Source organism: Crinia signifera, chromosome 4, assembly GCF_055691185.1.
Source record: "Crinia signifera chromosome 4, ASM5569118v1, whole genome shotgun sequence".
Classification (NCBI taxonomy): Eukaryota; Metazoa; Chordata; class Amphibia; order Anura; family Myobatrachidae; genus Crinia; species Crinia signifera.
This window is the reverse complement of record NC_139220.1, coordinates 281,096,472-281,113,715: the sequence shown is the minus strand read 5'-3', so window position 1 is coordinate 281,113,715 and position 17,244 is coordinate 281,096,472. Positions and strand designations below refer to the sequence as shown.

Genomic DNA, 17,244 nt, shown 5'->3' with positions numbered 1-17,244 from the left:
AAACCTTTGAAAGATAAAGTGAAGACGTTGCACATGGCAACCAATCAGGTTTGTAGCTAACATTTATCTAGCAGTTAAAAAAAAAATGTTGCTATGGGCAACTCGACTTTCTCTCTCAAAGGTTGGATACATCTTCCCCTATGGCAGATGTGCAAAAGTGAATGTTATACAACTTATGGGGAAGATGTATCAAGCCTTGGCGTGAGATACCAAAGCTGCCAATCAGCTACTACCTTCCAGTTATCTAGGACAGTCTTTGAAATTATAAGTTAGAAGCTGGTTGGTTGCTTTGGGCAACATTTCCACTCTCTTCAAGGCTTGATACACCTGCCAGGGGCGTAACTATAGCACCGCAGCCCCCGCCACCGCGGGGGCGCTGTGCTATAGTTAACCCCCCCCAATCCCCCGCAGACTTACGTATCTTGCTGGTCCCGGCGGCTCCGTTCTTCTGATGAGGACCTCAACAAAATGGCCGCCCCCATATAGCAAACAGTTCTCTGAAACTGTCTGCTGTACGGGGGCGGCCATTTTGTGGTGGTCCTCAGCAGATGAACGGACGGAGCCGCCGGAACCAGCGCGATAGGTAAGACTGCGGGGGAGGGGGTAAGCATAGGCGGCGCGGGGTGCTCGACGGGGCGGTGGCGGGGGGTGGGCATGGGCGCCCCCCCTAACGGCGGGGGGGTGCCCAAAACGTAGCTACACCACTGACACCTGCCTTTAATAGCTACCCCTGAAATTCAGAAAGCCTCCCTTCAGTGCTATTCTATAGAACGGTGTATGAGCCAGCTGTACTTTAGCTTCAAAAAGTGATAAAGTGGAGAGTGATCAACAGCCAGCCAATCAGCTCCTGTCATTTTTCAAACACAGCCTGTAGCATTAGAGAGTTAGAAGCCGATTGGCTGGTGGTTTATCACTCTCAATTTTATCACTTTTTTGAAGCTTAGAACATCTGGCCCTATATCTTTTATTCATAAATAAACCCCGCCCCCTTCATATCTGAAAATATCTTTACAGGCTAAATATCACTTTAGCAACCTGCACATTAGGTAAAGTGGTCCCTGAAACTACATTAAACACAATAGTACATGTTTAAAATTGGACCATAAAACCAAGAATTAATATAAAGACAGAATGTATGCTTATTTCTGGCTACATGTGATCTTCCGATGAAGGTGCTCGCATTGCATTACACCAGACATGGCCAAACTGTGGCCCTCCAGCTGTTATGAAACGACATATCCCAGCATGCCTTGTCATAGTTTAAGCATTCCCTAATAGCCAAACTGCTGCAAGGCATGATGGGACATGTAGTTTCACAACAGCTGGAGGGCCACAGTTTGAATATACCTGCATTACACCATTCCGAAACAACACATTCCACATACCCTGAAGCTGTGCGCATTCTCATGGGATGACATTTGCATGTCTATATTGTTTTTTGGGGGGATATTTTTATTATAGTAAAATATTTTATTTATCTTTAAATAATCTCATGACATATAAATATAATTAATAGACTTGACATTTAAGGCATTAAGTGAGCGCAAACTAATACCTATAGTTGAAATTTCCTTTTCTTTCCCTATATTCAACAGATTATGCATCCATTATGTACTTCCTTTCCAACAGTATTCACTGACGTTGTGTATTAAAAGCCATCATTAGCAAGAAGTAGTAAAAAGGTAAGATTTAAAACAAAAAGGTGGGCCGAGCTAAGACTCGTTGGTTCCGCTTAACTGTGTCGAGTTCCCATATGTACAAAATTTAGTTTGGGGAAGTTATCTTTATGAATCATCGTAATCCCACTTCTTCATTAATGCATAACTTCTGGAGGAAGTATCTGGAGTTTCCAAATCAGTTTCTAGAACACGTTCATAATGATTAAATTCCATCAGTAAGACCTTCGTTTAACGTAAACCATATGGTCAACATAAATGCTTCTGTTCCACACACTACGCCCGAATACGGAGTGTGCCATATCCAGTTGGAGTGCATTACTCAGCACAATGTGGGTGGATCCTTGTGACCGAGATTGATAGGACAGTCTTGGACACCCGAAACCTTGGTTGAATTATTGCTCTTTGAAGAGGGTTTGTGCTAACTCCAAGTCTCAAGAGCCTATTATTTGGTCCATGCCACTGTACATTGAAGAGATCCATTAAATCCCAGGTTCCTGGATTACACTGGACTTCCTAACCTTCGGTGGTGGTGTGGGTGGCTTTGCTTCATCCCGTCTCTGCAGCAGGTTGGAAGTGATCTAGTAATAAAAATAACAAAATGTCTGGTTGTCTGAAGGCAATGTTCTGCCATAATAGTATACACCTTACTGGTGTGACTTACCTCTGTTGAAAGCCGTTGGCTGCCCTCATTGGATCTGCTTTTCGGAGGTGGTGGGGGAGGTGACCCCAAGATCTGTGCTGCCATGTCACCGTGCATGGAAAGTGAAGGGAAACCTGTGTGACCAATATAATCACTTGTGAAGAAGACATTCTGTGCCATTCCCCAAATACTCCACCTCCTAGTCATCTACCTTCTATCCAGTGTACATAAATTTTAGGGGCCAGTAATAACCAAACTGTCCCCCTTTTAGATGTAGTTGGGTGTGAAAGTCAAGATGCAGCTGTGACAAGGGAGGCTAGTAAATATATTATTACCAAAAATGTAATTAACCCTTGTGTTACCTGTATACTGCGGGCAGTGGTGGTTCAAGAGAGGATGGGGAGATGAGCACATGCAGGCCACCCTCTCGCTGGCCCTTGCATTGAGTAAACTCTAGCAATGTGCCAGAACCATATTCCTGGTGATTTCTCTGCTACACATGCAGAGATCTCTGGGAAAATGGTCATTCTCGCACTGATTCCACCCAATTAATAGAAGCATGATACAAAGTCTTATGTTACAGTTCCATCACTCTCCCATCAAGGGTCAATGAAGAATTCAGCTATAGATAATATATTACCTTTTTACCGAATACAATGAGGGGCATTCATCACATTAGAATATAAAAGGTAATATTTCTTACATGGATCACATTTAACTTTAAGGTCATATGAAGAGAAAATCAGAGATGGTGAGGAATAGATTGTGCAACTGCCATACTTACTGTGGGTTCTTGGAGTCCTTGGGGTAATGGGAGAAGGAGAAAGTGTGGTGGCCCCTTGGTTCGGTGAACCTGTGTGCAGGCTGAGGCGCCCATCGGCAATCTGCAGGCTCTTTGGGCGCTGGGACTTGAAGGATGAGCTTTGGGAATTTACCTGAATGAGGAAATTGTATATATGGTAGATAGGTCTTCAATGAACTCTTACACCAACTGTGTTAAGTATCTTCCACACATTGTTATTCCAATTTGCCTCTATGTTGAGCTTTATTTTTCTATTATCCAGCAACAGTTCAAATATCCCCTCCCCCATATCTCACCTCCTTCTCTCTGGGACGCTCAGTAATTGTTTGAGATTGACGAAGGTTATGCTTCAGTTTCATCACTCGGCTGTCCATCTCTTCTCGGTCACTGTGCTCATCAAGACGAGTAATGAGGGATCCGCGGCGAGAAGGAACAGGCTCAGCAATTGACCTGAAAGAAAAAAAGGAAATCATGAAGTACATTTCATGTCACAAGGATTTATATATATACCAGTATGGGAGATGTGACCAGGTATACCCTTCTGATCCTGGTCTGGAGTTGCCGCTTCCTGAAGAGGACGAGGAAGACACAGTGGACAACCGTCTGAGTGTGGCGGATGTGATATACGGGACTACCACTGAGCCAGCACGACTCAACTTCCTATCTGTCAAACTGGAGGGCTGTAGGAAAACAATGATAGGCTGTGTTATTCTCATGTCTGTGTTAGGCTCTGCTGTTTCCCCGATCACCAAATTCTACTGCTATTTTGTCCTACTACAATGACCGCACCAGAGTGATCGTCCCATACAGCTTTTCCACTTTCCCTCTCATATCCTGGAAACAGGACACTAGTCTGTTATGAAGAGGCCGGAGATTCTCCGTCAGCTTCTCCCCGTGAATCCTGATCCCATGGGCCAGTAGAGGCATCTGGATATAAACAGTGGAGAGGAGAAGCACCATGACCAACTGGCTGATAACAGAAATTTGGGTCTTTTAGGCTATCTGGATGCATGCAAATCCATACTGAAACCAGCCCTCACCTGTAGGGCAATCAGCTGTTTCAGCAGCTCAATCTTGTCCTGGTCTGCAGGATTTTCCTGGAGGTAGCGCTCAGTGAAGAAAGCCTGTAAGAAACAGACAAGGAAGAAGGGGCTTGTCAAGAAACGGGGACACGATGGCAGACACAGGAAGAGAACCCTAGGATGATCTCCAAACAAAACTCTGGCCACAACACCGCCGTGCAGATTGAATCTAGACCACAAAAAGCAACTCTGTTGTGTTCAATACAGGTTTTAAAATATAAAGGTTTCTTTAAAATGGAAAGTGGAGAACCTGCCATACACACACAGTGTAGCCAATCATCTTGTAGGACTCATGAGAGTGCAGGCTAGGAACTGCCTCTGTGATCCTAACCCACCTTTTCATAGTTAGCGAATCCTCCCATGACCGCTGGGTCTACAATCCCATTGAGCAGCATAGAGAGTGGGTGCAGGGGAAGACTATGGTCAGCTCTGTGCTGCTGGACCTGGTGACTGATCTTCTCATTAGTCAGCTCCATGGTCTCAATGGCATTTTGCAGTGGACTGATCTCTTCCTATGAAGCAAAGAAGGCAATACATGAATAGTAAGCAATTTGCTGCTTGTAGCAACCATACCCTAATTCATTGCAGTAGTGTGTCATTAGGCAGACATAACTGACTGTAGCATAGAAAGCCTTTCCTACTGGGACAATATAAAAAGGACAGTTCAGTCATGGGATGACCCTGATGTACCAGACCGGTGATTCATGAGAAATGTGCTGCAAGAATTTGAGTCAACAACATCATGGCCGAAGGGTAAAGGTCACTTGCTAAGAGATAATTGGCAGTGAGTTCTAAGCCACAAACACCTGTTATGCCCCCCATACTGTACACTTATGTGACTGCTTGCAGTGTAGAAGTCGCATATGATACACTGTATGTAGTCCTTTAGCATATGATGTATCATATGCGGCCCCAGCCATGGCTGCCAGATCGGATAAATCTTTATGGCAGCCATGGCAATCTCCGGCTCCGAATTGATGTGCACGGGATGTGCACGGGTATTGGATCGGAATTGGAGGTTATGCAAATGTGATTTGACACTTTTCACTCAATTTCTTGCCTGATGCCTCAGAATTGGATAAACAGTGCCCAAATCGCACTAGTGCATGGGCACCTTTAGCACGATAATTTGTAGTTATGGTTGTATGCTTTTTTACCCTGTTTGTTTGTAAGTTTCCTGTGAGACTAATAAATTGTCCTTTTTGCCTAACAGAATTGCACTATGTTTTGCATTGGCTTGTGTCTTATCAGGTTGAGGTCTTAAAATTTAGACCCTCAGACAAACAGGTGGATTTCAAAGCGTGTATGTATTTGACATATAATTTTTTCTAATTGTTTTATCACCTAAGCGCCCATATACACAAACCGGAGTCCGGAGGGGTGGCGTTCCCGGACTATACAATGTCCGGGAATAGGCAGCTAGAATCTGCCTATTCCCGGACATTGTATAGTGCCACCCCTTTTGGACTCTGGTCTTAAATGACCACACTGTCCGGAGTAATCCCGGACGGGTGATAACCCTACTGGACAAGATGACCCAGGGAACAACTGTGAGTACACACTGAGCGATGTGGGCAATGTATAGTCCCAACCTTCTTCAGAACGGTAGATTGTCCAAATAATCAACTAGTGTGTAACCGACTTTAAGTAAACAGCAGATGCTACTTACAGTCTGGAACTGCTTCACTTCAAACCATTTCAGCATTCCGGGCAGCTTATATGCCGTTGTGAACGTGGTCCTTTCAATCCACATCGTCTGAGGTAAAGGAAAACACACAGAACATCAGTATAAATCTCCACATTATAAACAGTGTTTGGTTTGTGAAGTGACTGCGGGTAGATGTGTGAAGCAGTGATAAGTGAGGAGAAGTGATAAAGTGCCTGGTACTTTATCACCGGCCAATCAGCTCCTAACTGTCCCTTTTTAAACCCAGCCTGTAACTGAACAGTCAGGAGCTGATTGGCCAGTGATAAAGTACCAGGCACTTTATCACTTCTCCTCCCTTATCACTGCTTCATACATCTACCCTTCTGTTCTCTAGTGACACACAGACCCCTTGTTCATAGAGACAGATCTATGGACCTTGTTCAGTTCCATTCGCATCCCCTGTACCTTCGCAGGGCATCGTGGACTCAATCCACCAGAATAACCCCCTATGTCTTTGGTAAAAGTAATTAGAAGCAAGTACACATCCCTAGCAAGCCGGAGGAATGGACTTGGCTTTTTCAAGGCCACACGATTATGGCAGCTGGTAGAATGAGCCATCTCCTGGGATAGTTGTTGGTTTGTATGAGAACGGGTAGGGAAAATATTGGCACAGCCTGTAACAAAACAGAAGCTACTGTACTGATGGAGAAAGTCCTAGCTGTACCACTCCAAGTAGTCTCTAGGATCGAGAAGTTGCCCAAAGCAACGAAAGTGTTTGTCACATTTATCTAGCACACTCTATGAAAGGATGATAAAAAGCTGGCCGATTGCTTGGGGCAACTTCTTCATAGTATCTCTCTCCAAGACTTGATACACCTCTCCTAGAGACTTCTGGGAATGTTCCAAAGAGAACTTACTCCATAGTAGGCTATATTATGTATCAAGGGCTAATAGAGCAGTGGGGCCCTCAGTTAATAAGGATTTATTTTCGAGCCTGAGCAAGCTCAATAAGAAATCCACACTACCCATAGGTCCTGGAACTCATCTTGGGTTCTATGGGTTAATGTGCATTAACCGGGTCATTTTCAGGGTGAAAAAAAGGGTCTGCAATTAGATATCCCCAATTGCTACAGCGCAAATCTACCATCATTTTCTCTGTGCAGCTGCTAATTGAATCCCCCCAAATATTTGACATATGCACATACTTACCGCAAACTCGTTGTCAGGGTCTTTCTCTCCTTTCCGGAAGGGTCGGGAGTAGGAGAAGCTTTGCACCTCATTGCACCGATAGTAACTGCAGGGAAAGATACAAATGAAACAAGTGCACTTACCACCAAGTGCACAGGGAGCAGCCATGTTGGAACATGTGATGAAGCGAAACCGTACCTGAGAATCTGCTCTGGCACCAGCTTGTCCTTGTATCGTGGCGGGAGATTCATCAGTGGTTTCACACTGAAGCACTGTACATCTGGATGGTATATGTAAGGACACAAGCAGGCACAAAGCCAGAGGGGGGGGGGGGGGGGAGGCGGTTTAAAAAAGAGGATTTTGGTACTTACCGGTAAATCCATTTCTCTGAGATCAGCAGGGACCACTGGAATCACATCGGGTATTAGAGCTGGGAATGCTGGGAGCTAGGCACTTCTTAATAATAATTAGGGGATACTGGCTCCTCCCCTCTAAGACCCACAATCCCCCAGTGAGGAAATTGGCCCACCAGAGGAAAGGGTTACAGAACAAAACCATAACACAACCATACATACAACACGCAGATATCGGACCGGGCTGCAACAGCAACCACAACAGGCAGAATCCAACAGCCGGGCGGGTGTCCAGTGGTCCCTGCTGATCTCAGAGAAATGGATTTACCGGTAAGTACCAAAATCCTCTTTTCTCTGACATGCAGCAGGGACCACTGGAATCACATCGGGGAGGTTCCAAAGACCAAGCCCCGGGAGGGAGAGTGCTGGGGATTCTGTAAGACCAGACGACCAAAAGCTGAAGCTGAAGTTGCAAAAGTATCGAACTGGTAAAACTTAACAAACGTGTTCTGAGACGACCAAGTGGCCGCTCTGCACAACTGAGAGATGGTAGCCCCTCTCTCAGCAGCCCACGACGTACTCACCGATCTGGTAGAGTGAGCTGTTACGGAGACAGGAGGCACCTGTCCCGCATGAAGATAAGCACTACGGATCGTCCACTTGATCCATCGTGCAATTGTCTGTTTTGACGCAGGCCACCCCCTGCGTAATGCGTCATAGAGAACAAATAAAGAATCCGATTTGCGTATAGACCTGGTTCTCTTGACGTAAATCCGAAGGGCCCTGACCACGTCCAAGGAGGACTGCTCCGGTGATTCTCCTTGAAAAGCTGGAACCACGATAGGCTGGTTTATGTGGTATGAGGATACCACCTTCGGAAGGAACCCTGCCTGGGTACGCAGCTCTGCTCTGTCCTCGTGGAAAATTAGATAAGGGGGCTTGCATGACAGAGCACCCAACTCTGAAACTCTGCGAGCTGAGGCCAGGGCCAGTAAAAGAACTGTTTTCCAGCACAAGAACTTCAGTTCCACCCTGTTCAGTGGCTCAAATGTCTCAGACCTCAAGAAGGCTAGTACCAAGTCCAGATCCCAAGGAGCTGTGGGAGGCACGAAGGGAGGCTGAACTCGGAGAACCCCTTGAAAAAATGTTTGTACCTCAGGAATGAGGGCCAATCTCCTCTGAAAGAGAATAGACAAGGCCGAGACCTGGACCTTGAGAGAACCCAGTCTCAGACCCCCATCTAACCCCTTCTGTAAGAACAACAGAAGGCGGGACAATTTGAATATCCGGAATGGCCAGCCCTTACCTTCGCACCAACCCGCATATGAGCGCCATATTCTGTGATAATGCGCTGCTGAGGCGGGCTTCCGGGCCCTTAACATCGTAGGGATTACAGCTCTTGGAATTCCCTTCTCCCGCAAGACCTCGGTCTCAACAGCCACGCCGTCAAATGTAGCTGTGGCAGATTCTGATGAAAGAAGGGTCCTTGAAGGAGCAGATCCGGTCTGAGGGGCAACCGAACTGGCTCGTCTGCCAGTAACATCTGGATGTCTGAGAACCATGTCCTGCGAGGCCACCAGGGTGCTATGAGAATAGCCTGCACTGGCTCCCTCTTGAGTCTCTTCAGCACTTGGCCCAGAAGTGGAAGCGGCGGGAACAGGTAGACGAAGCTGAACTCCCACGGGGTCGACAGAGCGTCCGCCGCTATGGCCTGAGGGTCTCTTGTACGAGCCACGTACGTTGGTAGCTGGTGGTTCTTTCGAGACGCCATCAGGTCCACCTCGGGAACTCCCCACCTGTCGGTGAGTTCCCGAAACACCTCGGGGTTGAGAGACCACTCGCCTGGGTGAAGGTCCTCCCTGCTGAGGAAGTCGGCCTCTAGATTTTCCCGACCTGGAAGGAACACTGCTAGCAGAACTACTCCTGATCGTTCTGCCCACTGAAGAACCTTCTTTACCTCCTTCATGGCCATGCTGCTCCTCGTGCCGCCCTGCCTGTTCACATAGGCGACTGCCGTGGCATTGTCCGACCTTATCTTTATGTGTTGACCCTGAAGGAACTCCTGAGCCTCCAACAGAGCATTGTAGATGGCTCTGATCTCCAACACATTGATAGACAAGCGCCTCTCCTGCAGGTCCCACCTGCCCTGGAGGCAGAGATGAAGTACCACGGCACCCCAGCCGCGTAGACTTGCGTCCGTTGTCAATACAATCCAGTCCTGGACTGCAAACCGACGACCCTCTATTAGATTCCTTCTGTGTCTCCACCACAGTAGTGAATGTCTTGCCTCGGCCGACAAGAGGATTCTTTTGTGCAGATTCAGGTGCGAGCCCGCACCCTTTCTGAGAATATCCAACTGAAACGGTCTTGAGTGGAAACGTCCCCACGTCAGAGCTGGGAAGGCTGACACCATCTTTCCTAGCAGCTGAGTGCACAGATGGAGGCTGATCCTCTGTGGAAGTAGGATCCTCTGCACTAGGTGCAAGATAGCCTGGATCTTGTCTTCCGGCAGGAAGATTCTCAGAGACTCCGTGTCTAGCCAAAGGCCTAGGAACAAGATCCTCCTGGATGGAACTAAAGAGGATTTCTTGAAATTCATTATCCACCCCAGGCTGGTGAGCGTCTGAGTGGTTAACCTCGCATGACTCTCCAGTAACTCCCTCGATGGGGCCTTGATTAGGAGATCGTCGAGATAGGGAATTATTGTCACCCCTTGACATCTGAGGTATGCGACTGCTACTGATAGAGTCTTGGTGAATACTCTGGGCGCTGAAGATAATCCGAAGGGCAGAGCCCTGAACTGAAAATGATCCCGACCGATGGCAAAACGAAGAAAGGCCTGGTGAGGGATGCAAATCGGGATGTGTAGGTAAGCATCCTTGATATCCAATGATATCATGTACTCTCCTGGCTCCAAAGAAGCAATCACTGAGTGGATTGATTCCATCTTGAATGGTTGATACGAGACTAACAGATTCAAAGGCTTCAGGTTGAGAATGGGCCTGACTGACCCATCCGGCTTGGGGACTACAAAGAGGGTTGAGTAGAACCCTGTGTTCCTTTGAGATGCTGGGACCGGCATGATGACCTGAGCCTCCAGCAAGATCCGAATGGCTTCTAGCAGGCTCGTTCTCTTTTCCTGAGATGTTGGCAGAGCCGTTGTGAAGAATCGAACCGGAGGAGTGGAGTCGAACTGAATCCGGTACCCCTCTGATACCACTCTGCGAACCCAAGGATCCTCCGAAAGGGAGAACCATTGGGTTCCGAAGGCCAACAGACGGGCACCTACTGGTAAACTGTTGACTGAAGCTGGTAAACCGTCATGCCACCGGCTTCTGCTGGGGCTTAGGTTCCTGGGCTCTTGGAGCAGCCTGAGGGCGGGCTCTGGCTCTGGACCCTCTAGAGGACTGGAAACCTCTTCCTCTACCCCGAAAGGTGCGCTGAGTCCGAAAGGACTGAAAAGACGGACCTGCGAGCTGTCTTCTGGGAGGAGGAGGAGCAGCCGACGGTAAAAATGCCGACTTCCCTCCCGTCGCCTGTGAGATCCATTTGTCTAATTCAGGCCCGAAAAGGATGTCCCCGGAAAAGGGAAGACCCTCCACAGCCCTTTTAGACTCCGCGTCCGCCTGCCAAGAGCGAAGCCAGAGGGCCCGCCGTGCAGAAATGGCGCTAGCGGATATTCTGGAAGAGATTAAGGATACATCCTTAGCCGCCTCTCCTAAGAACATAGCAGACTCCTTGACATGTTCAGCCAAGCAACGAATCTCATCTATAGGCATACCTGATTCCAATCCTTCAATGATTAGCTCTGCCCATTTAACATTTGCCCTATTTACCCAGGCCGAGACTATTGCCGGTCTGAGTTGAGTCCCTGCCGCTACATAAATGGCCTTGAGAGTAGCCTCCAATTTTCTATCTGAGGGATCTTTCAAGGCTGAAGCCCCTGGGACTGGCAGAGTTGTTTTCTTGGATAGACGGGAAACTGAGGTGTCCACCGGAGGTGGAGTCTCCCACTTGCTTAGGGCCGCAGGCTCAAAGGGATACAGAGAAGGGAAGCGTCTGGGAATCTGAAAACGTTTGTCCGGATTCTTCCATGCAGCCAGAAGCTGATCCTGATTTGGACAAGGAAAGACCACTGATGTCTTCTGAACCCCTCCAAACAGATCAAACTCCTGTGGCTCTGGTCTGGGATCCTCCGGTAAACGAAGAACCTCCTTTACCGCCATAATGAGAGCCTCTATCCCTAAAGGAGTCGGCTCTCCCTCAGGAATGACATCCTGAACCTCTTCCCATTCACCATCCTCCATTTCGTGAAATGGATCTTGTTCCTCCTCCAAATCATCTTCCACAATAATAGCCTGATAAGGTCGCTTATTGCTAGATGTAGAAGGCCTCTCTGGTCTGGACATGGAGTTAGCTAACCCCTCCACCGACCTTGCTAGGGCAGTAGCCCAAGATGGCTCCGCTCTGCGAGCCAGCGCCAATTCAGAAGTGAGCTTTGACATAGTACCCACTAAGGTAGAGGCCCACTGGGGCGCCTGAGACCCCGCCAGTGATGCAGATTCAGCACCTGAACATGACTGACAAACAGTGGCATTACCCTCAGCTGTGTATTGAGAAAACTTAGCTGAACAGACAGTACAAGCAAAAACCTTCTGAGAGGCTTTGGATTTGCCCGTCATGATCCCCGCTCGCCCGGTCCAACACCAGCGCGCGATACAGGTGCAAACACACACACACACTGAGTACAGATACACCTCTCACAAGCCAAAAACCTCAGGGTTCTGTGAGACCTGGAGGAGAATGAGCCCTATTAGTGACAATACAGCGCAAAACACTGTGTCAGCAATAAAACTTTTAGAGCCTTCCAAGCTGCAGTAACCTGTGAACAGGAAAGAGTCAGCTTACTGTGTATCTGTGTAATGGCCGCGCCATGCCGGCCTCCGTTTTACAGCGTGTCCCCTCTCCCTCTGCTTAGCCAACCTGTGGCGTTCTGACAACGTCCAGAGACACCCGCTTGCTAGCGCTCACCCCTGCAATACCTCCGGCACTTATTACAGCCGCGTGGTATAGTACAGCGATACGCGCCTTGCAAGATGGCGGCGCCTCACTCGCTGCAGAGACCCGCGCACAGCGCGGCTGACGGGGAAGCGGGGGACGGCGTGTGGCAAGTGCGCTCAGCGCTCTACTCACCACCGGAGGCTTCCTTCGTGACTGGCGTCCCCTTTGCTGGAGGGGCGGCAGGAGCACGGAACCCGTGCAGGCAGGCACCTTTAGTGAGGTCCTGACTGACGACCTGGAACTCCAGGGGCGCTGAATGCCCGGACCCACACCTTTCAGTAGGTGGGGAAGGGATTCTATCAAGTAAAGATGAAAAAATTCTATTGAAAAGCCAAAGCTAGAAAAATGTGCAGGAGCAGAAAAAACTGTGACCTAACTCCCTGGCACAATTTTCTCACTGAGGGGATTGTGGGTCTTAGAGGGGAGGAGCCAGTATCCCCTAATTATTATTAAGAAGTGCCTAGCTCCCAGCATTCCCAGCTCTAATACCCGATGTGATTCCAGTGGTCCCTGCTGCATGTCAGAGAAATATGCATTTTGCCTGTTCCTGTCAAGACATCACCGATCATATAGGAGGTAAATTACCAATCAATCAGCTGGTAACTCATTTTTTCTAGCACAGCCGGTAGGTTGACATTTAGAAAATAGTTAAATTTATACTGAGGGATCTAAATATCTAAATAATTATGAAAATGGTAAGTGAGATATCACGGAAAGGTTCATTAAACAAAGTGGAGAGTTTCAATAGAACAGTGGTTCTCAAACTCGGACCACAGGACCCCAAACAGGTTATGTTTTGCAAGTCACCTAGCAGGTGCACAGGTGTGTTCATTACTCATTGACACAGGTGGAGCTAATTATTTCACTTGTGTTTCTGTGAGGAGACCTGGAAAACACAAAAACTGTGTGGGGTCCCAAGGACAGAGTTTGAGAACTTATGCTATAGAATAACAACAGATTAAAAAGGTAGTTGGCTCCCAGTTCCAGAGACTCCTCAGCTTGATGGATATGCCACTTCCCCAATACAAAAAATGCTATTGCGGCACTTGGTATGGTACTAGCTGCATTTACTTTGGTTTTGGAGAACTTCCATACAATTTTCTACATCCCTTTGGATACAGAGAGTTGATTTCTATATAAAAGACCTCACTTCTACCTCACAGATGTCGCCCTCTAGTTTTACCGCCACCTGGGTGACATGGGTGACATTTAAGGACAAACTATCTCACCTTTAAGTTTACAAAACTTATATGACATTGTGACATTAGGATGTCTAGGTAGACGTTGATGACAAACTCCTATCTTCTCCTTCCACTATTTTCCTGCTTTACCTGTCCTTCCTTTCTCCTGTTTCTTCTCCCCCCTCCCCCCTTTTTCCACTAAATAAGTGAATACTTGGTTGATTACTAAAAGTGAATACTTTATATTTTGGATTTGTATGAAACACTGTAATCATATGTATTTGTATGCTCATTTTTACTTTGAGGACTAATAAAATTTTGTTTATAGAAAACAAAACAAAAAAGGTTGCTCTTTCAGAAAATGGTACAAAATTATATAGCTGTATTTCTCATTTTCTTTATTACCCCATCCCAAATCCTTCATCTAACCTAATAAGTATAGCTGCATTGCCCTTGTACAGTTTTCACTGCTCCGTTAAAACCGTTGTATCCAATTGAAAAACCACCTCACAGAAACCACTACAAACATTAAGAAAACCCCCCCCCCCCTTTGTATAGCATTGGATACACTGCTTAGGTGAGTTCCTGATCTCATCGCCAGGCAGGGAGCTGCTGGGGAGCTTCTGACTGTTGGGGAACTGAGTCAGAAGCCAAAGGTTGAAGTCCTCCAGACGTTCATATTCTTTCCCCCGGTATATGAAAATTTTGTTCTGTAGAAAATAAAACATAATTTCACTACACAGGACAGTGATAGAGGATGGAGGTCTTCCGGAAGGAAGACGGAAGAAGCATAGGTCTCAGGGAGAGGAGGTGTAAAGGATACAGGAGGTTAGGGCAAAGCAAGGAAGAAAAAAGAAGACATTGAAAAACAGGCCCACATGTACTGTACATGGAATAACGTGATCCGTATCTCACCCGCAGGAAAGAAGGGAACCCCTGTCCATAGTAGCCCACAGCAAAGTACTCCGGCTGCAGTCTCAGGGATTGCATGATGTTCTGGTAAAAGGCGGCTTGCTTGTTCTGAGGATACAAAGATCAGTTAGGGAGCAGGTACAAGACTCCCTACAAGTATGAGAGTTGGGCATAAGCCGAAGGAGGCCTCAGGCTCTCTGCAAACTGATGGGTGAGCAGCTGTACTAGGGTAACAGCTGGAGACCAGTCCAGGCACAATACTGTCCCCTTTTGGTATAAAATAATAATAATTAAAAAAAAGTATAGTCCACTAGGTCAGCTGAGGTGGGCAAATATGGGGCCTGTGTTCATGGCTGGACTGGCCTATAGGGGTGCAGGGTCTCACAGCTGTCAAGGAGTATGGGTAATTGGGTCAACCAACCCAAGGTTGACATGCATCGGGTCGACCACTGACATGGTTTAAGTCAACACCTGAAACAGGTCGGCATGCATGAGGTCAACAATGGCTAAGGCAATAGTCAAAAGGACAACATGCGTTTGTCCCAAATGTCAACATGGTTAACATGAACACTGTATCGGTGCACCATGCCCGCTGGCCTTGCTTCGGGCACACTACTCTATTCTCCCTCCACTCCCTAGTGGATGGTAGGGCATAAAATACAGCCTGTCGGCACATGTTGACTCAACAAAAACAATTAAAAACCCATGTCGACTTTTTGACTGTCAACCTAGAAATTGTCAACCTAACGCTTGTGTCAACATTCCCTCCACGTCAACCTTCAGTGTTCGACCCAATGCGTGTCATTTTATAGAAGGTGCTAGATAAATAACAGAAAGCTGCTGATTTTTCTCTTGCTACATCTTCCGCCATACAACATCGCAGTCTGTACAGGTCATGTGACAAGTGACAGCATGGAGCATGATGCAAGTACAGGGGGGACAATAGCAGCTTGTGAAGCATCGCTCACCAGCAGGACCCCGAGAGCCTCATAGTGGAACATCTGGTTCTCGTACATCTCTATCAGCTCCTTGCTGCGTATGATTGCCTGCTCCCACATCTGTAGCAGACAGGACAGGAGCACAGTCACAAAGGCATATAGACTACGGCACAGTTTGTGTGATTCAGAAACACCCAGGTGTACTCACTTTGCCCTTGTCGAAGAACGATATGATGTCAAGGTAGAGTTTCTCCTTCAACTCCTGCTGAGTGTACACTGTGTAACTGTCGCGCTGCAGCCAGTGAGGTGCACACGGCTTATCACACCACTAGAGGGAGCCAAAACATGATCATCACCACAAATGCGTACGGTAAAGGGTTGTATGTGTGAATACATGTGAGTCAGAGAGTTCAGCACCACAAGGTAGAGGACAAGCATAATTGTATGGTACTCTCACCTGCAGCAGCTCAGCATGGAGTAATAGGGTATATGCAGCCTCTGTATAATTCTCCTTGCTAAGGTGAAGGTCTCGCAGTTTGTATACATATCTGAAGAGAAGACACATGGACCAGTTACAACGGTAAGCAAACCGTTAACACAGGAGACCAGGAGCTCTCAAACCACCTGTCGTGGTCTATACAAACCTAATGTAGATATCCTCCCTCTTCTTCTCTTTGTAAAAATTCTGTTGAAGAGTTTAAAAAAAACAACAGTATTGGGATGGGCTGTCTTTATATAGAGTTAGTACATTCGTGGCATAGTGATTGCATTGCAGTTTATGTGTTCTCCTACCAGCAGGTTGACCGTGCAGCTCATCCGGTTCTCCTCGCTCTCATCGTTGGCAATTGTGCGGTAATCGAGGAGGTTCTCCAGCAGGCTGCTCACCAGGACAGTGAATATCTCCCCAGAGCTGGAGAGATACTTGTGTTTCCGGCAGTGTTCCAGCAAGCTGGGGATAGGCAGACATCAGAAATGGTCAGGGAAGGTTGGGGAGATAGAAGAGATCATGGATATACAGTATACGTATAAACTCACAGCTTCTCCAGGAGGTCCTTGTACTCCTTGTCCCCTCGTCCTCCTTCCACCTCCTGATCCAAACGAGTGATCAGCTCATTCTCAAACTGCGAAACACAGGCAGACAATGGTCAATCTAAGCATTTGGAAAACAGTTGTAGAATCCCTGAGGAAACATGGCTACTTCCAAGATGGAGCTCAAAGCCATCATCCCATAGATCTGCACTGCTCTCAATTCTTTACTAGATCACCTGTTGTAGACATTGTTTTAATTTGTTATGTACATATTATCTCATTCGCTTTCCCTGGCCTACATAGATTTACGACAACAACGTGTCCATTCTGGTAAAGAACAGCTACCCCCGAAATGTATCAAAAATGTAAAGAAAAATTAAACGTACAGAGGTAAAGTGCCAGTCAATCAGCACCTAACATTATTAGGGGGTATATAGTCCAGGATTCCGGTTGTCGGAACGTCCAGAGAGTTGGATTCCCGGGCTTCTTTAGTTACATCTAACAGAAACTCGACAGCGAGAATTGAATGTTCTGGCTGTCGAGTATTGGATAGTCCATGGATCTATGTAAAAAAATGGCCGTGAATTCGACATTCTGCGCCCGGCAAAACAGATCAAGTCAGATCGGACACCCTTCAATGCTGTCGATAACGGCAAATGAATAGGTGAGTGCTGATATTTCTCGTCAGGAAATAAATCGACACAGATTGAATCCCCCTGTACAATGATGTT

At 47.1% G+C, this 17,244-nt stretch overlaps 2 protein-coding genes across 3 annotated transcripts in view; both read right to left on the bottom strand.

The window, feature by feature from the left end:
- Window positions 1–527: 527 nt before the first annotated feature.
- The window catches only part of DOCK5 (dedicator of cytokinesis 5), an 88,326-nt gene continuing 71,609 nt past the window's right edge, over window positions 528–17,244 (bottom strand). Inside the window, exons 34-52 of one of the 2 annotated variants that reach the window (XM_083184773.1) lie at window positions 16,520–16,605; window positions 16,277–16,433; window positions 16,129–16,169; window positions 15,942–16,032; window positions 15,693–15,812; window positions 15,515–15,604; window positions 14,550–14,654; window positions 14,203–14,344; window positions 7,238–7,319; window positions 7,061–7,145; window positions 5,873–5,959; window positions 4,539–4,715; window positions 4,162–4,245; window positions 3,911–4,048; window positions 3,659–3,801; window positions 3,418–3,571; window positions 3,104–3,254; window positions 2,341–2,453; window positions 528–2,257 (exon numbers count right to left, since the gene is read on the bottom strand). In XM_083184773.1, coding sequence (XP_083040899.1) covers window positions 2,159–2,257; window positions 2,341–2,453; window positions 3,104–3,254; window positions 3,418–3,571; window positions 3,659–3,801; window positions 3,911–4,048; window positions 4,162–4,245; window positions 4,539–4,715; window positions 5,873–5,959; window positions 7,061–7,145; window positions 7,238–7,319; window positions 14,203–14,344; window positions 14,550–14,654; window positions 15,515–15,604; window positions 15,693–15,812; window positions 15,942–16,032; window positions 16,129–16,169; window positions 16,277–16,433; window positions 16,520–16,605 — 2,145 coding nt within the window. In that variant the 3' untranslated portion in view covers window positions 528–2,158. The remainder of the gene's footprint in view (window positions 2,258–2,340; window positions 2,454–3,103; window positions 3,255–3,417; window positions 3,572–3,658; window positions 3,802–3,910; window positions 4,049–4,161; window positions 4,246–4,538; window positions 4,716–5,872; window positions 5,960–7,060; window positions 7,146–7,237; window positions 7,320–14,202; window positions 14,345–14,549; window positions 14,655–15,514; window positions 15,605–15,692; window positions 15,813–15,941; window positions 16,033–16,128; window positions 16,170–16,276; window positions 16,434–16,519; window positions 16,606–17,244) is intronic. The other variant, XM_083184774.1, reaches the window with a different exon arrangement.
- LOC146075487 (uncharacterized) lies at window positions 8,584–10,650 on the bottom strand. The gene is made up of 2 exons (XM_083184775.1): window positions 8,773–10,650; window positions 8,584–8,698 (listed from the first exon to the last, which is right to left on the bottom strand). Exons 1-2 carry the CDS (start codon window positions 10,647–10,649, stop codon window positions 8,695–8,697), a joined length of 1,881 nt encoding a protein of 626 aa, XP_083040901.1. The 5' UTR covers window position 10,650; the 3' UTR covers window positions 8,584–8,694.